The sequence below is a fragment of the Gallinula chloropus genome, assembly GCF_964237585.1.
Source record: "Gallinula chloropus genome assembly, chromosome: 22".
Classification (NCBI taxonomy): domain Eukaryota; kingdom Metazoa; phylum Chordata; class Aves; order Gruiformes; family Rallidae; genus Gallinula; species Gallinula chloropus.
In genome coordinates this window covers 864914-887490 of record NC_140107.1, presented here as the reverse complement: position 1 = coordinate 887490, position 22577 = coordinate 864914, and the positions used below count along the sequence as shown (strand labels likewise).

Below are 22577 nucleotides of genomic sequence, written 5' to 3'. Positions count from 1 at the left end.
TCTTTCCCACTCCCCCCCACCCCGCCTTAGCTTCTCCCCTTGACTCCCTTTAGAAGAACAAGTGACTGTGTGGTACTCGGCTCTCAGCTGGGGCAAAACCACATCTACTAAAATCCAAAACAAATCTATTCTTAAGAACATGAAAATTCTTATATTAAAGTTATATTAATTGTCTCTTAAGCTGCATCTCCATCAATCTATTCAGCATGATTACATTTCATTGAATTGACAGGGCCAGCAATACAATGAAGATGATCAGTTGGTTGCTGCTTAGAAACATCTAGTCAACAGTTTCCACATGGCATCCTTGAGCTCCTGGTTCCTCATGCTGTAGATGAGGGGGTTCACTGCTGGTGGAACCACTGATTAAAGAAATACCTCTACCAGCTTCAGTGGTCTGAGAAGACAGGACAAGGGGCAATGGCTTCAAGTTGGAGCACAGGAAGTTCTGCAACAAAATTAAGAAGAAATTTTACACAGTGAGGGTGACAGAGCCCTGGGCTGCTCAGGGGGCTGTGGAGTCTCTTTCTCTGGAGATATTCAAGACCTGTCTGGATGCCGACCTGTGCAATGTTTCCTAGGGACACTGCTTTGGCAGGGGAGTTGGACTTGATGACCTCTGGAGGCCCCTTCCAACCCCTTCCAACCCCTAGACTTCTGTGAATCAGTGAAGCTGTAAATAGGGAGGAGATTGAGGGCCTCTTCAGGCAGGCAAACATCGCAGTGCTGACAAACAAGGAGTCCACTCCCATGTAAAGAAGGCATGAGGAAGAAAACTTGATGTCTTTGTGCCATCCCTACTCCAAGTGGATCCTCAGCACAGCCCTGAAGATCTGCACACAGGACACCACAATGTACACAAAACACCCAAAAGCTAAACAAGCTCTGACCACAATTTCCCTGAGTGAGGCCTGTGAGCAGGAGATCTTGAGGATCTGGGGGATTTCATAGAAGAACTGGTCAGAAGCATTGCCTTGCCAGAGGGGGAGTGAAAATATATTTGCTGTGGCAATTTATTTAATAAGGAATTAAAAATTATCTGCTGCTTTTTGCTGCCAGAGAAAGGAGTGAGAATCTATAAGGAACTTTGCAGACAACAAGATCACTGATGTAAGGGGAGAAGGTCCTCCAAGCCCCACAGCAGAGATTCCCTTGCAGCCCAGAGAGAAATCCAAGGTGAATGAGGCTGTTCCTCCTCAGCCCATGCTGGATGATGTGGAACAGTGATTCTATGTGCAGCCTGTAGATGTCATCACGCTCAGGCAGGTGCAGACACCTGAAAGAGGCTGTGACCTCATAGGAAGCCTGTGCTGGAGCAGGTTTGCTGGCAGGGCTGTGGAGGACCCAGGTTGGAGCAGTCTGTTGCTGTGGGACGGCACCCCATTAAAGTGACCCACCCTGGAGCAGCTGGTGATGCTCTGAAGCTCTGTGGGAAGGACTCATGTTGGAGGGGTTCATGGAGGACTGTCTGCCACGGGTGGGACCCAATGCTGGAGCAAGGGGAGACTGTGAGGTGTCCTCCCATGAGGGGGAAGGAGCGGCTGAGACAATGTGTGATGAACTGACCCCAATGCCCATTCCCCATCCTCCTGTGCTTCTCAGTTAGAGGAAGGAGAGAATTGGAGAGTGAAGGGGACCCTGGGAAAAACAGGGAGGGATGTGGGTGGGTGTTTTATTTTTCTCTCTCATTCCTCTGCTCTCTTTGATTGGGTAACGAATTATACTGATTTATTGAGAGTAACTCAGGAGAGTGACCACTGCATGATCTCTCCCCGTCCTTATCTTGACCTTTTGTTATATATTCTTTCCCTTATGCAGCAGAGGAAGGGGAGTGATAGAGCACCTTTGGTGAGCACCTGGGTCAACCCACTTCAACAAGAGGTTGAAAGGAAGAAGTACATGGGCATGTGGAGTCAATGGTCGTAGGCTACAGTAATGATCATGACACTCTTGTCCGGGAGAGCATCCAGGTAGATGCCCAGGAAGAGCCAGAAGTGCAGGAGCTGCAGCTCCCGTGTGTCTGCAAAGGGCAGGAGGAGGAACTGGCTGATGGAGCTGCTGTTGGACATTTGCTGACTCTGGGTATGGGAAAGTGTTGCAGAAGTAAAAGACAGGAGTGAGGAAAGATTTATAACAAGGAAAACTAAAATCTTGATTTGTCTCACAAACTCCCAGGTGTGCATGAGGAGCAGAAGCCTCTGCCATGGGCTCCGAAAGAGTCACTTCTGGTCTTCAGTTATGGGTACAGGCGAATGAGTGTGACACAGAGTTTCCATCAGATGAGGCTCACTCTCATGGAGAAGAGTACATGACAATTTCCAATGGGAGCTGGGACCAGCAGCTCCCAGACAGAAGGAGCCTATTTGTGCCACCAGAACTGTGGCAAGAGGAATACCAGCACTGGTGGGTTTGTGGCAGCCATAGGACACAGCTGCTTCTCCTTCCAGCCCCAGGGCTGCAAATCAAGGATGAGGGGTCTGGAATGACTCTCACAGGGGGAAAGAGTCACTACCTGGGGGTCCTGTCTCATATGAGAACAAGGAAAGGTGATTGTCCTGCCCAGCTCTGGTTTGATCAGGAGAAAGGACTCTGCGGACACAAGGGTTTCTCCCCACCCAGGGAAGAGAAAGTCAGTAAAGACTTAGTGTCTTTCCAAGTAGTTTCCTTGGAGCTCCAGGGACACCTCACTGGAGACTCTGGGGAATGGAGTATGTGTCGTATTCGCCTGCTCCTCTGCTGTGAGCTGGGATGGGCTCCAGGGGTGGAGGGAGCTCACTGCAACCTGGCAGCCCTTACAAGAGACAGCTCTGGCCAGGAGCAGCTCCTCTGCCAAGCACACAGGGCTGGGGACACTGCCTGTAGGCACCGAGTGGGGACCTGTGAGGCTGAGAGAGCTGATGGATGCTGAGAGCTCACTGGAGGAGAAATCTCCACAGCACTCTCCCTGGTATGTCTGTGGGTGCAGGGCAATGCAGGTTCTGTTCCTGGAGGGATCTCCTAAAGCTGGGACATGGGGCAGTGCGTGGGGTCTGTCAGGAGGACAGGTTCTCTATAGGACCAGAAAGTGCTGCCCGGAAGGGATGTTCTTCTGCCCCATCAGAGGGACAGGGCAGGACAGCTGTCTTCTCCTGGGCATGGCTGCAGAGGTGTGAAGCAGCGTGTGCACCCAGGGGTGCCCAGGGCTGTCCTTGTGAGCAGGGTCCATGCACCCCAGGGGCTGTGTGCTGTGGCAGGGACTCTGCTGCTGACTGGTGGGCTTTCCACAGGGACAGACAACGACCGGTGGTTTGAAGGAGTGATCCAGGGAAGAGCAGCATAAGGTCCATCTGCTGCAACAAAATGCTGCATTTGTCATCTTATCTGCCAGCTTCAGCTGTTCCTTGAGATATTCCAAAGGGAATTTCAAGAACAACACCAAGGAAGCATTTTCATGCCAGGCAGAGTCTTTGCTTTGACTTTTCCTCTCCTGTGGGCTGTGCTGGATGTGGTACATTAGAACTTATTTCTCCCCTCAAGAATGCCCACATCAGAGGATTTCCTGATCCTTGAACACACAGAGGTTCCCCGGGGCACTGCTTGATGCTAGGAAGGGTCTGCAGAGAAGAGAAGAGCACAGGGCAGGTTGGATGACGTCTGTGAGAACAGAGAGGGAGATGACATGGGTAAAGATAAGCAGCTGCAGGGACAGCTCCAGGCATCAGAGACAATTTCAGGGAGGGAGAAAGAAGGAGCTGCTTCCAGAAATGCCCTGGCAGAGGGGATTTGGGACCTCCCTGATATTCCCTGCAGTGAAGACACTGATATTCTACAGAACTCAGGCAGGAACGAGTTCTGGGGAGGCCACAGCTGACCAGAGGGTCCCAGCAGTGGCATGTTCAATGCGGCACAAAACAGACCTCCCAAAAAGGACCTGACAAAAGTACTCCTGAATCCAGGGAGTCAATGTGAATTGGAAGAGGTTAGCCTCATAGAAGTGTTCCCTAACGTTTCATTGCATTTTCCGATGCTCACAGCTCTCCCCAATTGATGGCAGCAGATGTCCAACAGCAGCTCCATCAGCCAGTTCCTCCTCCTGCCCTTTGCAGACACACGGGAGCTGCAGCTCCTGCACTTCTGGCTCTTCCTGGGCATCTACCTGGCTGCTGTCCTGGGCAATGGCCTCATCATCATCACCATAGCCTGTGACCACCACCTCCACACCCCCATGTACTTCTTCCTCCTCAACCTCTCGGTTACTGACCTTGGCTGCATCTCCATTGCTGTTCCCAAATCCATGGCTAATTCCCTGTGGGACACCAGGGCCATTTCCTACACAGGATGTGTGGCTCAAATCTTTTTCTTCCTATTTTTGTTCTCAGCAGAGTACTGTCTCCTCACTGTCATGGCCTATGACCGCTACGTTGCCATCTGCCACCCCCTGCACTATGGGACCCTCCTGGGCAGCAGAGCTTGTGTCCACATGGCAGCAGCTGCCTATGGCAGTGGGTTTCTCTATTCTCTTCTGCACACAGCCAATACATTTTCACTGCCCCTCTGCCATGGAAATGCAGTTGACCAGTTCTTCTGTGAAATTCCCCAGATCCTCAAGCTCTCCTGCTCAGATGCCTACCTCAGGGAAACTGGAGTCATTGTGGTCAGTGTCTTTTTAATTTTTGGATGTTTTGGGTACATTTTTGTGTCCTATGTGCAGATCTTCAGGGCTGTGCTGAGGATCCCCTCGCAGCAAGGACGGCACAAAGCCTTTTCCACCTGCCTCCCTCACCTGGCCGTGGTCTTCCTGTTTATCAGCACTGTCGTATTTGCCCACCTGAAGCCCCCCTCCATCTCCTCCCTATTTCTGGACCTGCTATTTGCATTTCTTTACTCGGTGTTTCCACCAGCAGTGAACCCCCTCATCTACAGCATGAGGAACCAGGAACTCAAGGATGCCATGTGGAAACTGATTAATAGATTTTTCTAAGCAGCAATGAACTGATCATCTTCTTCTGCATATCACTGACCATGAAACTCACGTTAGGACCAGTCTCTACTTAGCAGGTTTTAATTCTTTCAGTATTTTTTCCTTTTAGATTGTCTAAGGTATGACAAAATTGTGCACATTCATCCTATTCCTAACACAGTATCTCTAGGTCTTCTTTGCTCCAGACACCATGAAATGACAAAGCATGCACATTTTGCAGCATGTCTGCCTCCAAAGGGACACAATTTTTCCTTCCTTGTTTTTTGGGTTTATTTAAACAAATTTACGAGCACCTCTTCATCTCCTGAATCACTCGTCTGCTTGTCTGGAATGGCAATGCTTTCCCACCAGGACAAAACGGGAATTGCCGGGATTGGTACCCAGGACAGCAGAAGAAGTACTCGTTTTCCCCTGTACCTGTCTTACCACTAGTTTGTCTCTTTCACCTCACTGATCATTCAGGTGTTTCCACGTCTCCTGATGCAGCTGACTAGATGGACATATCCTTGCTGAATTCCATCTCTGCTCCTCTTTGGTCATTCAGTTACTGCTCAGTCTCCAGTTCCTGCTTTGAGACTTTGAGAGTTGGAAAACATCCCATCTTTCAGCAGTGTAATGAACTGTTCTGTCAGGAGGTCAGTGTGTTGATAAGTGACCTTTCTATGTATCTGATCAAAACTGTTCTGGGAGAGAATCTCCTCTGAAAGCTGACCCCCTTCACACGCTGCTTGGCCGTAGCAGGCAGCTGAGGAGAGAGATTTCATGGGTATTAAACTGTGTCATGTGTAACTGCTGTTTGTTGTCAGAGAAATCTGTCTGTGCCTGTGAACACAGATGATGTAAGGAAAAGTGTTGGGAGTCCCAGGAGGGCAGTGAGGGAACTGCTGGTCTTGGGGAAAGCAAGGTTCACCAGACAGGGTTGGACATAAAGAGACTGCTTTTCCTGCCTGTCCAGATCTCCTTAGGAGACCTCTGGACCAGCCCCCATTGCAGCATGCTGCTGAACTTTCTTCCATGATCTGAGATATGACAGAAACATTTCTTCCTATGAAAAAATCCTCCATTGTGAAACTCCTTTGAAATTTTCATCACTCAAATTAAACCTCTCCAATTAGTTATACAAGTCTTATTGTTTTCTTAAAGACATTGACTGGAAGAGCCATGCTTGTAAGGGCTTTCTGTATACTTAATAAGCCCCATGGTGTGTTTTCTTCTGAGTCCACAGACCTCAGGTACTAAGAGGAGAGTGGTGAAACCTCTCAAGAAGTCCAAGTCAGGGGTAATGCCCAAAGTACCTTGAAGCAGTAACAGGCCCCACTGGGCAGCCATTACTGGCAGCCTGTACTGCTGTCTCTCCCTCCTCACCAGCTGTTCCCACAAACACAAAGCCACCAGCTCATCCACACTTCCTCTGAGTGACTTTTCACACCACAGCACTATCTATCCTCAGTAACATTTCTTTATCCACTTTGACTTCCTTTCCTATGTTCTTTCCATGCAGTACAAAGAGGGCTTCCCTCAGCCTCACCTTCCCCAAGCTAAAGAAGTCTGGGTCTCTCAGCCTCTCTGCACAACCTATCTACTATCACAGAACTTCTAACCCCATCTTGAAAGCGTTTCTCTGACCACGTGAGAGTTCCTCTCCATTGCCCTAGACCAGGGAGCCCCTCCCTGGGACTGACTGCTCCAGAGGTGGCCTCAGTAGTGCAGACAGACCATAAGTATTATTGTCTGTGTAGCCACACTCCTCCCAGTGCAGCCAAATGTGCTCACAGCCAGATTGCTGTTCAGCACCTCTGACTGCTACAGTATCCCCTGGAATGCCCAAATTCTTCTCCACTTGCCATGCCTGAGCTGCCTTGATGTGCAGGTGTTGTGGTGGAATTTTTTGTTATGGTTTCACCCGAGCCAAGAGCTGAGCACCACACAGCCGCTCTCTCTCTCTCTCTCTCTCTCTCTCTCTCTCCCTCTAACAGGGTGTTTGTGGTGAGGGCAGGTTGGCCTAATCTAACCACAAAATGTAGGGGCCACCAGCATGGGAATCATTTCCACCCCAGCCAAAATATGATCAGGAGGAGAAATCTTGATGTTCCATTTCATCAAATCCCAGAGTTTCTCAGGGTGTGTTTGAAGTGAAGCTGCATTTTCCTATCGGTTCACATGTGCTTGCAGATGGCTCTTCAAACTCGTGGTGCCTTTGACAAAATTACAGCAATAGGTGTAGATTAGGGTAGAGCCTGAAAATGACTTCAGACATTGTTAGGACCGTTCTTGTGGCAGAGAATACCCTGAACTCCAAGCTCAATGGTCCTCTTAGTGAGGTACCTGTGGAGGTTTCTGGCCAGGAACATCTGTCATCCCTCACACCTTCTGGGTGTGTGCCATTACTCTACGTTTTTCATGCTCAAAGGTGGACACTGGTAGAATCTGAAAATGACGTCAGGTGCTTATAGGACAAACCCTTGGCAAGGAAAGCCCTGAGGCCCAAAGTAACTGGGGTGCCAGTGTGTTACCTGGGGAGGTTTCAGGCCAGGAACATCTTTCATCCCTCACACCTTTTGCTTGGGACGTCCTGCTGGGCTTTTAACAGGTTGAAAGGTGGGCGCTGGTGTAGCTGGCAAGTACAGCACCATGTTACTGCCCTAAACCTCCCCTTTTCCACCCCTCAGATTCCCCCATATCCACCCCTAGCACCCCCCTAAAACATCCCCACACCCCCTGCCAGCACCCATAGTTCCTCCACCACCAATTAAACACTACCCCAGCCCACCCTTAACCCCTCCCAGTATCCCTTGTGGCCCCTCAGCACCCCTCATTGCCTCCTGACTGGCCCTTTTCACCACTAAATTCCCCAAATCCCCCCAGCACACCCCAGCACCCACCTAAGAACACCCTCCTCACACTCCATTCCAGCACCCATGGGTGCCTCCCCCTCCTCAAACTCCCCCTTAACCCTCCCATCCTACCTTTTATACCTCCCCAGAACCATATCACCCCCATTAAAATCCCCTTTTTCCCACCCTATCCCTCCAAGGACAGCCCCAACAACATCCCCACACCTCCTCCAGCATCCATGGGAGCCCTGGTATGCACTTTAAAACATCTCCAGCCTCCTCAACTCCACCTAGCACATCTGGCGGACCTCCAACACCCCCATAATCTCCAACCCCTCATTTTATCTTTTGAAATACCCCAATATCTTTCCCCAGCACCACCATATGACCCCCTCAAGCCCCCCCAACCACCTATGGGTTCCTCCCCATACCATTAAACCAGTCACCCAGCCCACCCTAAACCCCCAAGTACTCCTGGCTTCCCCCCAGCCCCCTCCCCATAACGCCCAGAATCCCACCCCCCAAAACTCCTCCCATATACCCCCCCAGCACCAATAGATTCCCTCACCACCACATAAACCCTCCCAAGCAAACCTTAATCCCCCAGAAACCTCTATATAACCAGCCCGATACTACTCCCCCAAACCCCTGACTTTTACCCTCCAAATCTCAACATATCTCCCCCCAGCACCCCACTAAACCCCCTATGCCCACCCTAGCAACCATAAGAGCTCCCCTCTCTCCTCAGCACCTTTTTACCCCCCCCCCCCCCCCCCCCAATGTTTTATACTCCAGCACTGTATTACCTACACAACCCTTTATCCCACTCTACTCAGCACTTGTCAGGCCATGCCTGGAATACTGGGTGCAGTTATGGCCAGGCTGGAGAAGGTCCAGAGAAGGGCCACAAGGATGACAAGGGGCATGGGCAGCCTGTCATCTGAGGAAAGGCTGAGGGAGCTGGTTTTGTTCAGCCTTCAGAACAAAAAGGTTGAGGGGAGACCTCATCAATGGGTCCCAGTACTGAAAGGCTGTCTACAAAAAAGGGGGAGACTCCTGTGTTTGAAGGAGTCGTATCAAATAGCTGAGGAATAATGGGTGCAAGTTCTTCCTGGAGAGATTCCCACAGGACACACTGCTGTCCCAATAAACTGTCCTTATCCCAACACACATGGTTTGGGGTGTTTTGGTTTCCTTTTTTCTCCCTTCCACTCGCCCATAAACCCCTTCTCCCCTCCGACCAAATACCCAAGACAGAGAGCAGCGGCCTGTTGCTCACTCTCAGCTGGGGCGAAACCAGGAGAAAAGGTTCCAGCAAAAACACTGCACATCAGTGCAGGCTCAGACATGATGGGTGGAGAAACCGCCACAAAGAAGAAGAATTTGGGCATTCCAGGGGATGAAATAGAAGTCAGAGGTGCTGAACAGGAATCTGGCCATGAGCACATTGGGCTGCACTGAGAGGAGTCTGGCTACACAGACAAGGGCCCTTACAGGCTACCTGAATGCAGCACTGGTGTGGCCACTTCTGGAGCAGTCAGTCCCAGTGTGGGGCTGCCCAGTCTGGAGAAATGGGGAGGGACACTCGTGTGGGCAGTAAAAGTCTGCCAAATTACAATTAGGGGTCTTGTGTGCAGGGGCTGAGTGACCATTGCTTCTTTAGGTCAGGGAAGGGGACACTAAGGGAAGCCCTGTCTGTGGTATGTGGAAAGAACATAGGATATCAAATACACAGAAACTGCAGCTTGGAAGGTCAGAGTGGACGTGAGGATAAAGAAATGTCATTCTGAGGGTAGTTCTGTGGTGCAAGAAGTCACTCAGAGAAAGTGTGGATGAGCTGGTGGCTTTGTGCTTAGGGAAACAGCAGGTGAAGAGGGAGAAACAGCAGCACAGGAAGGGACATCATAGGGTGAGAATGAGGATGGGAAGGACAATGCTTGCCTGCAGCCTGCAGGGAAACAGGTATAGCATAAGGGCAGTGTGGGATGGGCTGTGCTGCAGATGGCCAAGGGTGCTGGCCAGGCTAAAAAGGGCCTGATAGAAATGAGGTCTCTGCCCCCTTGGCTGTGGCTGATGGCCCTGCCACAGAGGCCTCAGAGGAGACACATTGTCCTCATGGCCACGGAGCACTGTTACATCCTTGAACCCACCCCATGAGAGGACACCATGTGTCATACCCCTGTCCTTCCTTTGGCATTACACTCCCCACGTCCCAGGGAAGAGCCCTGAGACACAGGTGAGTGTCAGGATTTCCCTGCCCAGGGGCTGGGGATCAGCACTTGGCATTTCTGCTTCATCAGACCAAGCCAGGGTGTCCTCAGCATCAGAGCTGCCTTTGTTTTGCCTGGGTTTGTCCTCATGGCCTCCAGTTGTCTGCTCTAACGAGCCCCTGGGGAGGCTTTGTCAGTAATGGCTCCCATTATGGGGCCTGTTAGTGCTTCAAGGTACTTTGGGCATTACTCCTTACTTGGACTTCTCGAGAGGTTTCTTGAGTCTCCTCTTGGTATCTGAGGTCTGTGGACTCAGAAGAAAACACACCATGGGGCTCATTATGATACAGAAAGCCCTTACCACCATGGCTCTCAACATAATTGTCTTTACAATAAACTGAACTTGCGTAACTTACTGGAGAGGTTTTATTTGAGTGATGAAAATTTCAAAGGAGTTTCACAATGGAGGATTTTTTCATAGGAAAAATGTTTCTGTCATATTTCAGATCATGGAAGAAAGTTCAGCAGCATGCTGCAATGGGGGCTGGTCCAGAGGTCTCCTGAGGAGATCTGGACAGGCAGTAAAAGCTGTCTCTTGATGTCCAACCCTGCATGGAGACTCTTGCTCTTCCCCAAGACCAGCAGTTCCCTCACTGGCCTCCTGAGACTGCCAACTCTTTTCCTCACATCATCTGTGCTCACAGGCACAGACAGATCTCTGGCAACAAACAGCAGTTAAATATGACACAGTTTAATAACCATGACATCTCTCTCCTCAGCTGCCTGCTACGGCCAAGCAGCATGTGAAGGGGGTTAGCTTTCAGAGGAGATTCTCTCCCAGAACAGTTTTGATCAGATACATAGAAAGGTCACTTATCAACACACTGACCTCCTGACAGGAATGAAGTTCTGCGTGAGGAGAAGTGGAAACACCTGAATGATTAGGGAGACGAAAGAGACAGACTGGCGGTAATGCAGGTACAGGGGAAGGTGAGTTCTGATTCCATGAGTACAAATCCTGGAAATTCCCATTCTGTCATGGTGAGAAAGCATTGTCATTTCAGACAAGTAGTTGAGTGATTCAGCTGATTAAAATGTGTTTGCAAATTTTTTAAAATAGAAAGGGGAGAAAAAAAAGAAGGAAAAATGTCTCTTTGCAGGCAGACATCGTACAAATGGAGCACAGCTCCTAATTTCTCAGTGTTTGGGTCACACATGAGGGGACATATGGCATTAGCAATGGAATGAATGGGGACTGTGATCTATGTCCATCTGATTCATGTTAATATGAAATAATGTCGGGGCCACATAGTGAGATGTGACATTTTGTATCCTTGTAAGGCCAGGGGCAATGTAAATATTTCCTGGTGGGAACATGGGGTTGAGTGCTGGATGGAGCAGTCTTGCAAGTGCCTTCATGTTGCTTAGTTACCCAGTGGTACTTTGGAACACCTGCGAGGGGCCCATGAGCTGTCACTGTTACCAGCTGAGCAGTGAAGATGCCTGTGAGAGGCTCATGAGCAGTCACTGTTACTAGCTCAGAGGGAGAAAGAAAAACCAACCAATCACAGAAAGAAGTTTCTTCTTCCAAAAAAGTATCTAAGCACGAAACTGGAAGTGCTCAGTGTGCCTCTGGGTGTAACGGAGACTCCCGGCACACCCAGCGCTTTTATTCGTTTAATAAATTGTTCAGTTTGGTTATAATCCTATTTAGGACTGAGCCATTTCTCACAGGACTGTATTATTACAGCTTAAAAAATAGAGAAGTAAAAAAAAAAAAAGCAAAAGGAAAAAAGACACTGAATACAGACTGGTCCTAAAGTGAGTTCCATGGCCAGCGATATGCAGATGATCACTTCATTGCTGCTTAGAAAGGTCGAGTCATCATTTTCCACAGGGCATCCTTGAGCTCCTGGTTCCTCATGCTGTAGATGAGGGGGTTCACTGCTGGTGGAACCACTGAGTAAAGGCATGACACTTCCAAATCAAGAAATAGGGAGGAGATGGAGGGGGGCTTCAGGTTTGCAAACACAGCAGTGCTGAGAAACAAAGAGACCACGGCCAGGTGAGGGAGGCAGGTGGAAAAGGCTTTGTGCCGTCCCTGCTCTGAGGGGATCCTCAGCACAGCCCTGAAGATCTGCACATAGGACACCATGATGAACACAAAACACCCAAAACATAAACAGGCACTGACCACAAGTAAGCCAATTTCCCTGAGGGAGGCATCTGAGCAGGAGAGCTTGAGGATCTGGGGGATTTCACAGAAGAACTGGTCAAGGGCATTGCCATGGCAGAGGGGGAGGGAAAATGTGTTGGCTGTGTGCAGCACAGAATAGAGAAACCCACTGGCCCAGGCAGCTGCTGCCATGTGGACACAAGCTCTGCTGCCCAGGAGGGTCCTGTAGTGCAGGGGTTGGCAGATGGCAACGTAGCGGTCATAGGCCATGACAGTGAGAAGACAGTACTCTGTTGATATAAATAATACAAAGAAAAGTAGTTGAGCCACACATCCTGTGTAGGAAATGGCCCTGGTGTCCCACAAGGAATTGGCCATGGATTTGGGAACAGTGGTGGAGATGCAGCCAAGATCAGTAAGAGAGAGGTTGAGGAGGAAGAAGTACATGGGGGTGTGGAGGTGGTGGTCACAGGCTATGGTGATGATGATGATGCCATTGCCCAGGAGAGCAGCCAGGTAGATGCCCAGGAAGAGGCAGAAGTGCAGGAGCTGCAGCTCCCGTGTGTCTGCAAAGGCCAGGAGGAGGAACTGGCTGATGGAGCTGCTGCTGTTGGACATCTGCTGACATGGAGACCTGTCCAAGGAGGAACAGACAGTGAGAAGTTAGGGAACTCTTCTATGAGGAAAACCTCTTCCAGTTCACATTGACTTTCCTTATTCAGGAGGACTTTTGACAGGTCCCATTTGGGAGCTCTGCTTTCTCCTTGCTTTGAGTGTGACACTGCTGGGAGGAGGTTCAGCTGTGGCTCTCAAGAACTCAGTCCTGCCTGGCAGCAGTCAGTAAATAGAAGGATGGTGTGATCTCAGACTAGATCCTCTGTGGATAGGAATGAGCTTTTTAGCACTGTCACTCTCTAGCAGAGCAGCACTTTGGAGCTTTGGTTTTTCTCCTCACTGTACCTGAGGAGTGTTTCTTCTGTCAGAACTGCCTGACATTGCTGCTGCAGTGCCAGTGAAACATTCCCTTGAGTGCAGTGTGGGGAGAGCTGCTCTGTCTATCAGCCCTAGTCTCAGCTGCCCTGTGCTGGGTGCTCGGTGATCACAACCTTGTGTTCTCTGTTGAACATCAGTGTCTACAGTGCGTGGGATATCAGTTAGATTCAAATCCCCATTTCATTTCTGGGAGCAGCTCCTTTTTACTTCCTCCCTGACAATGTCTCTGCTGCCTGGAGCTGTCCCTGCAGATCCTTCTCTTTGCCCATGTCACCTCCTCCACTGTGCTCACAGACCTCATCCAACCTGCCATGTGCTCAGCTCTGCTCTGCAGACCCCTCCTGGCATCAGGGCACTGCCCTGGGGAACCTCTGTGTGTGCAGGGCTCAGGAGATGCTCTGACAAGTCCTAATGACCAATGAGTTTTCACTGCCTTCTGCAAAGTTGTCAATAAAAGCTCAGCTCTCACTTCCCATCCAGTCCACAGGAGCAGGAAATTCAAATCAAAATCCCTTCACCTGGACAGGAAAATGCATCCTTGGTGTTCTTGAAAAGTCCCTTGAAGTTGACGTGGATGTGATGGAGCTGGGAGCAATTCAGGGTTGTGCAGCACCCTTTGTTAGAGCAGAAGGACCCTACGCTGTCCTCCCATGTTTCACACTTTACACCCATATCATCTTTCTGCAGCAATGCTGATGGAAGCCCACCAGGCAGGCTGAGTTCTGACCCTGGCAGCAGCAGTCTCTGTCCCAGCACACAGACACCAGGGCACAGGGACCCTGCTCACAAGGACAGCCCTGGGCACCCCTGGGTGCACACGCTGCTTCACACCTCTGCAGCCATGCCCAGGAGAAGACGCATGTCCCGTCCTGTCCCTCTGATGTGGAAGAGTGGTATCCCTTCCGGGCAGCACTTTCTTGCCCTAGAGAGAACCTGTCCTCCTGACAGACCCCACACACTGCCCCATGTCCCAGCGTTAGGAGATCCCTCCAGGAACAGAACCTGCATTGCCCTGCACCCACAGACATACCAGGCAGAGGCTGTGGAGATTTCTCCTCCAGTGAGCTCTCAGCATCCATCAGCTCTCTCAGCCTCACAGGTTTCCCCTCGGTGCCTACAGGCAGTGTCTCCAGCCCTGTGTGCTTGGCAGAGGAGCTGCTCCTGGCCAGAGCTGTCTCTCTGCAGCGCTGTAATGTTTCATGAGCTCCCTCCATCCCAAGAGCCCAGCCCAGCTCACAGGAGAGGAGCAGGTGAAGGCATCAGGTACTCCATCCCCTCTGGGCTCCTTCATGCCTGAAGCTCAAAGGAACTAACTTGGAACGATACTGAAGTCCTTTGCAATGTTCCCTCCCTTGGCTGGGGAGAAATCCTTGTGTCCAACAGAGTCATTTCTCCTGATCAAACCAGAGCTGGGCAGGAGAATCACCTTTTCTTGTCTCTCTATGAGACACAACCCCCAGGAAGGGACAAGGAGGGGTCTCTTTCCCCCTGTGATTTGAAGGGTTGGAAGGACATGCTGCTCTGACCTATTGCTGCCACAAACCCTTTGCAGCTGGGATTCCTCTTGCCCCAGTTTTGGTGGCACAAATCGGCTCCTTCTGTCTGGGAGCTGCTGATCTCAACTCCCATGGGAATTACTGGGGGTGGAGGCAAGTTGTCATTAACTCTTCTCCATGAGAGTGAGCCTCATCAGATGGAACGTGCATGTCACTCTAGCGGTCACTATCAGAACATGCTCGACACAACAATAAAACCCACCCAATTCTCTCCTTCCTCTGATTGAGTGACACAGGGGACGGGCAATGGGGGTTGGGGTCAGTTTGTCAGACATTGTCTCTGACACTCCTTCCTCCTGGGCGAGGACTCCTCACAGTTTCCTATTGCACCGGCATTGTCCCACCCACAGGGGACAGTCCTCCATGAACCCCTCCAACATGAGTCCTTCCAACAGAGCTTCAGATCATCACCAACTGCTCCAGCGTGGGTCCTCCACATCCCTGCCAGCAAACCTGCTCCAGCACAGGCTTCCTTTGAGGTCACAGCCTCCTTCACATGTCTCCATCTGCTCAAGCGTGGTGAGGTCTACAGGCTGCATGTAGAATCTGTGTTACACATCATCCAGCATGGGCTGCGGGGTACAGCCTCATTCACCATGGTCTTCTCCAATGGCTGCAGGAGAATCTCTGCTATGGGGCTTGGAGGACCTTCTCCCCCTACTTGACTGACCTTGTTGTCTGGAAAGATCCTTCCATTTTCTCACTCCTTTCTCTGGCAGCAAAAATCAGCTGCTAATTTTTATTTTCCTTTTTAAACATATTGTCACAGGGGTGTTGTTCTCAGTGTTCTGCTGCTCACAGCCAATACATTGTCTCTTCCCCTCTGCCATGGAAATGCTGCTGACCTGTTCTTCTGTGAAATCCCCAGATCCTCAAGCTCTCTCACTCCTGGTCCTACCTCCAGGAAATTGTTGTCTGAGCTTGTTTTAGCTTTTGGGTGTTTTGCAGTCATCTCTGTGCAGATAATCAGGGCTCTGCTGAGGATCTCCGCAGGGCAGGGATGGCACAAATCCTTTCTTACATGCCTCCCTTACCTGGGGCTTGTCTCCTTGTTTGTCAGCACTGCCATGTTCGCTTACCTGATGCCTCCCTCCATCTACTCCCTATGTTTTGGACCTGGTATTGGCATTTCTTTCCTCGTTGGTTCCTGTAGCACTCAACTCCTCACTTGCAGAATGAGGAACCAGGAGCTCAAGGATGCCATGTGGAAACTTATGAATGGATGTCTCTAAGCAGCAATAACTGCTTATCTTCTTCTGCATATCACTGGCCATGGAACTCCCGTTAGGACAAGTCTGTATTTAGTAGCTTTTTCAGTTGTTTTTTTCCTCCCAGCTTTTCTAAACTATAATACCATGGTCCACATTCATCCTATTTCTAATGCAGTATCTCCTGGTCTCTTGTGACCCAGACACTGTGTAATGACAAGCTGTGGTTCTTTGAACCATGTTTACCTGAAAAGGTGCCAAACTTTTTCTTTCTTTTCTTTTCTCCTGACATTTATAAAAAATTTACAAGCACATTTCCATCAGCTGAATCACTCCACTACTGGTCTGAAATGGCAATGCTTTCCCACCAGAATGGGAATTTCCTGGAAATTTACCATATAATCATAGAATCAGTGTGGTTGGAAGAGACCTTTAAGATCATTGAGTCCAACCACAGCCTACCTCTGCCTAGTCCACTTCTAGACCATGTCCACAAGCACAACATCTACACGCCTTTTAAATACCGCCAGGGAAGGTGACTCCACCACTTCCCTGGGCAGCTTGTTCCCATACTTGACTACCCTTTCAGTAAAGAAATTCTTCCTGATATCTGACCTAAATCTCCCCTGGTGCAATTTGAAACCGTTTCCTCTCATGTTATCGCATGATACTTGAGAGAAGACACAAACCCCCACCTCCCCACACCCTCCTTGCAAATAGTTGTAGAGATAAATAAGGTCTCCCCTCAGCCTGTTTTTCTTAAGACTAGAAGGCCCAGTTCCCTCAGCCACTTCTCACAGGACTTGTGCTCCAAACCCTTCTCCAGATTCGTTGCCCTTCTCTGGACACACTCCAGCATCTCAATGTCCTTCCTGTAGTGAGGGACAAAAAACTGGACATGGTACTCAAGGTGCAGCCTCACCAGAGCTGAGTAGAATGGAGCAATCACTTCCCTACTCCTGATCCAGGCCAGGATGCTGGTGGCCTTCTTGGCCACCTGGGCACAGTGATGCCTGATGTTCAGCTGGCCGTCCTCAGATCCTTTTCCTCCATCCACTCTGCCCCAGGCCTGTAACATTGCCTGGGGTAACTGTGAACAAAGTGCAGGTCCCAGCACTTGGCCTTGTTGAACCCCTGTACAGTTGGCTTCTGACCATCGATCCAGCCTGTCCAGGTCGCTCTGCAGAGCCTTCCTGCCACCAGTGCCAGAGCCAAAGGTTTGTGGACTAAACTCTGATCAATGTGATCAATGCTGAGCTCGTTTATTCCAACACACACAGAGCTTATATAGGTTTCTGTATCAGTACACGATTTACATTACATTGCTACTGGCTATATGCTCTGTTCACCCACCTTACATGTGTCTCACTATTGCTAACATTTGGTTAAAGCTACACAGTCAGGTTATTCCTTTGAAAGGCAGTTGTCAGCATTCTTGTAGTTTCTTATCTCACAAGCCTGTTTCTCACAAGCTCCTGTTCCTGTTCCGATCTTTGCCAGCTTCCCCAGGCCTGATTATATCAGGGCATTAATGAGTCTGGGTGGGCCACAATCCCACTCCGCAAAAGATACACTGATACTGTCACCCTAATAAATTCCAGGGTTTTTGATTTTAGATTAGAATATGATTTTGATTTTAAAGGAATTAGAGCCCAGTGACAGGACAAGAGGCAATGGGCATAAACAGGAATATAGGAAGTGCCACCAGAGCATGAGGAGGAATGTCTTTCCTGTGAGGCTGGCAGAGCCCTGGGAAGGGCTGCCCAGAGAGCTTGTGGAATCTCATCTCTGGAGACATTCAAAACCCTCTTGGACACTTCCCTGTGCAGCCTGCTCAAGGTGATCCTGCTCTGGCAAGGGGTAGCACTAGATCATCTCCAGAGGTCCCTGCCAACCCCTATCATTGTGACATCATAGGACTTGGGGTGGGGTGGAACATGGGGAGCCCCCACATTCCCTCCTGGGAGACGCCAGAGAGTCCTTAGCAGCCAAGAGCCAGAAGGGACCATGGTGCCGCCACTGAGGCAGCTCCGACCGCACAGCTCCACGGCCCCCTGGCCCACCAATTCCAGCAGACTTTTGTCCTTCCCCAAACTGTCTACCCCCCAGGTAGGAACCCGCCCCAGCGCCTGCAGCAAGGGACACTCAGCTATTGGGGCAAAGAGCAGAGACGACCACTGGCCATTGTTCCTGCCTCTCTTTCAGGATCAGCCATTACATACCAACCGCCTGGCCAGCAGCAGCCCTTCCCTGCACCCCAGGCACGCTTGGTGACTCTGGCCCGCCAGGGACCCCAGGAACAACTGGCAGGTGTGGCATCCTTGTCTTCTCTGGCACCCCGGCGCTCTCGGTATCTCCCACCCACGGGCACTGCCAGCATCCCTATCACCCCTGTCTCCAGAGCAGTTTTGGCACAGAGCTGGGTGATATCAGCCATCAGGACTGGCTGCCTGTTGGCCTGGAGTGTCCCCCTGTTCAAAAACAGCTCCCTCTCCCCCCACACAGGTCTGCAGAGGGGTCCATGCGGCTGCTTGTTCGACCCCCGGTTCATCCAGATCCAGTGGACAAACATAGGGCCGCCTCCCCCTGGGACACTGATGTTTATTCGCAACACTCCCGCGCCGGGTGCTGCCCCGGGAGTCCCGTGGGTCTTCAACACCCTCTCCGAACAGACAGTGTCTCTGACCCCCCAGGGCCAGCCGCAACACGTGACACCCAACAGCCACCAGGGAACAACCAGGATCCTGGTCCCTCCAGCACTGCCAACGTCCATCCCTGGCTACCACAGTGTCCAGCGGCAGCCCACCAAAACACACATCCCTGGTACAGCCACAGCTCCTGGGACACAGCCCTGCGGCAAGATCTGCCCGGGCAGCAACATCCCACCCTGCCCCTCTGCTGGTGCCAACAACCCAGCTCTTGGGGAGCTGGATGGAGACTTCTCAGTGTCTGAGGAGGGGCTTCTCAAAGAGGCTTTTAGGCTGTTTGGCTGCTCCCTGGACACAGTGAGTGGAACCCAGGGCGGTCCCAGAAGCAGCCCCAAGCCTGTGGACTCAGGGTGCACCAGAAGAGAAGGGACAGCAGCAGCCCCAGGCCCCACAGTGCTGCCAACAGACATCACTGGCTACCAGCATGTTGAGGGGCAGCCTGCCCAGATCAACACCTTGGGAACAGTCAGACCCATGGAGGCACCCCCGGGCACCAACAACCCCCCGCGCAGCGATGAGTCCTCCAGAGAATCGCTCGTGGACCCAGTATCAGACCTTGCAGTGTTTGATGAGCAGCTTCTCCAGGAGGCTCTAGGGCTCTTGGGAAGCACCCTGGACCCAGCAGAGGCCAGCCAGAACAGTCCTGGGAGGATCCCCATGCTGGGCCAAACTGGAGGCACCGGCAGAGAGGGGAGTGCGCTGGCCCCAGCCTCCCTGGGTCTTCCCACGACCAGCTCCAATGACCAGCCTGTCTTGGGCCAGCATGCCCAAAGCATCGTGTCAGGTACAGCAACCCCTGTGGAAGAACACCCGCTACCCCAGGACCTGCTCACCCCAACCTACAGCTTCCCCGAGACTGCCAACACCATCCTGACATTCGAAGACACCATGGGGATGGATAGCTGCGACCTGTGGGGGGAAGCAGGGATGGACCTGACACCGTCCCAGCCTGTGGACTCACAGACGTGGGGGAGGAAGGGGGACTGAGCGCCTCAGCAAATCCATCCAGCAAGCGCAGGGCTCTCGCTGGCAGGGCAGGGGTGCCTGAGTGGGAAGTCAAGCCAGAGCTGGAATGAGATGGAAGCAGGGGGCTGGTGATGGAGGAAGAAAGGGAGGGTGTATTTGGGTAGGGGGTGTGGAGTCTCTTTGATGGGACATTTCTTTCTTTTGTTGTCCTCCATTGAAATCTCTTTGTTTTGAACTTCTCTGTGTCTCTTTGGGATGGTGAGGGGGCTCAGGAGGTACTGGGAAATGAGGTGCAAAAGCCCTGCTGAGGCCCCAGCAGGGCAGACAACAGCAGTGAAGGGCGCTCCCTCCATCTCCTTCCTCAGGGGAAGCAGCCCTTTAGCAGGGGAGCCAGGATAGGGTAACTATGTCTGCCTTGGGGACCATGAATTTGGAAGCACACGTCCATTCAGAAGTACACTTAGTCCTCTGGCAGTCACTTCCTGTGGTCCAGAAGCCTTCTCACCCCTCCTCAGACCTGGCTGTTGCTCACCTGACACTCATTCTCCATGGACCACAGGTCCACCAGACCTACGTACCCACCTACCTACCCACCGACTGCCCAGAAATGAGTCGACTGCACCAGAAGGGACACTGCCCAGCCTGCAGCAGACATATTAGAGCACAACTTACGGTTTCCAGACAGAAAAGGCAACACAAACACTGAAAGAACAGCAAAACAACAACCACAAGACAAATTGTGCACAACCCAAAGGCCCCTATCCAAACTGAAACCTGCCAGAAAGCTGAAAGAAAGGATCCTCCACACAAAGGAACCGTAGAACACAAGATCAAAAGAACAGAACCTAAGGACTGAGCTGGCAGTTTAAAACTGTGCTTTCCTGCCTTTGGGCCAAACTGTGGCTTTTTATCATGATTGATTGTGCCCTGCAGCCATGAAGTGTTGCACTTTTTGCATCTTCCTGCAAAAAAAGATGACGTGCAGTCCATGGAGTAGTGGGGTAGTGAAAAATGTGTATGTTCAGGTACCAACAGAAGCCAGTACACACCACCTGAAATCAATCAATCAATCAATTAATCCTGCAATCATTTAAACAATCGATCAGTAACCAGTCAGTCGCTGTGGTAGTTCCTGTGACAGAAGGGAATGGAAACAGCCTGACCCTTCCCTTGTGTCCTTTCACTCACAAACCAGCCGTGGGTCTGCCTTGTCAGCAGCTCTTGTGCATGGTTTCAGTGCTTTGGTGTGCAGCAGCGTTCTGTCAGCAGCTGAACAAGCTGTGACATCAGCACATGGAGATGACAAAACCTCACACCACCAGTGTAAGGACAGGATTTCGGTGTGCCAGTCCCACCAGCGATGCCCACTCGCCAGCCAGATGTGAGCTGAGTTTTCAGTGCTCAGCCAGTCCCTGCCAGAGCCCCCGACTCCTCCCCAGCACCAGGTGCAGGTTGCTGGCACTGAGGGCTGGTGCGGGGCAGGGGCGGTGATGCCGGCACTGGGCACCAGATGGCAGCCTCCACCCTCCCTGCACGGACACTGATCCAAGGGGGTTCTCACACCCACAGAGATGCCCCCTCAGCCTCTCTTTGGAAAACAGATGGTCTAGTCCCAGAACAGTCTTTGGAGCCCTGTTTTGTACCCTCTCCTGTAGCCCCCTGTCCTCCTTGAACTGGGGAGCCCAGAACTGCAAGAGTCCCTGTTGTGCTCAGAGAATGCAGAATAAACAGACAAACGGTTATTACACAGAACCTTGACAGCCAAATGCCCAGAGTGAGACCTTCTGCTTCAGAAACCATGGAATTAATGTTCAAGTTGATACACCTATTTGTCATAATGGGCAAAAGAATTAAAATCTATACACATATGTCTATAGTACCCAACTCTCCACCAAATCATGTTAAACATCACCCCAAGGAAGGAAACAGGGTATAAAGGTGTGGTAGGTTGACCCTGGCTGGAGTCCAGGTGTCCACCAAAGCACCTGGGCAGCTGGGCAGAGGAGAGAAGACAGAAGGAAACACTCGAGGGTCAAGGACAAGGACAGACAGACATCCCTCACCAACTGACATCATGAGCAAAACCAACACAACAAAATTCATCTAGTTTATTACCCAACCAAAAACCCTGGAGGAATGATGAATAATCCCAGATCTTAAAACACCTCATCCCACTTCTCCCTTCTACCTCTGCCCTGCTGTGAAATATGTCAGGGTGCTGCTGTCACCTCTCAGTGCTCATTTGGTTACTTCAGGCCTCTCCACTGGTGGGATTCTCAGGAATTGCCTCACTGGGGATTTTATTCCCAGCAGGACTAAGCGGCGCCCACTCTCTGTGACACAGGAAAGGGCACTGCTTTGCTTAGGAGAAGCAATGGGAGCCAGGAAGCCGTGTGACACCTCCCCACCCCAAGCCAGGTGCAACTGGGTTGTGGGTTATGGTAGAGCACTTTGCTGGGCTCAACCTTTGACAGCATCCCGCACTAAGGACAATTTAAAGGGGCTGTGCAGAGGTTTAGCTGGAGTGCTGCCAGCTCCATTTAGGACACAAAAGGGCTTTGCATTTCCTGTTTGATTCCAGTGCCAGAACCTCAAACAGAACCAGGATTTGGAGATGACTGAGGGATCTGGATGGAAATCTCACCTGCCAGCCTGATGTTATGCTGGGGCATTTCTTCCCTTTTCACCAGTTTCCAGCTGAAGCAAACAGGTTGTAACAGTGGATGTCTGGGGTTTCATAGCTTGGGTGGTTGTGGGCCATAACCTGTGCCCTGGATTTGCCTTCATAAATGCATGCTTGGTGAAGAAAAGAAAAGGAAAATTACCAGTCATGCCAGCCACAATATTCCATCTGAATCCACAGGGGCTTTGTAGCGTGCCCGATTTCTCCACCAAATCCAGCTAAGGCTATGGCTAGGTATTCTGACATTGCCACTGATTGTGCTGGGAGCTGTTTGTGGAAAGGT

At 51.0% G+C, this 22577-nt stretch overlaps 1 protein-coding gene across 1 annotated transcript; it reads right to left on the bottom strand.

Annotated features, from left to right (window-relative positions):
- Positions 1-11786: 11786 nt before the first annotated feature.
- On the bottom strand, positions 11787-15798 carry LOC311199961 (olfactory receptor 14I1-like; the record flags this gene model as incomplete). Its single annotated transcript, XM_084274114.1, has 2 exons — positions 11787-12814; positions 15764-15798. 2 exons carry the CDS (start codon positions 15796-15798, stop codon positions 11872-11874), a joined length of 978 nt encoding a protein of 325 aa, XP_084130240.1. The 3' UTR covers positions 11787-11871.
- Between the last annotated feature and the right edge of the window lie 6779 nt (positions 15799-22577).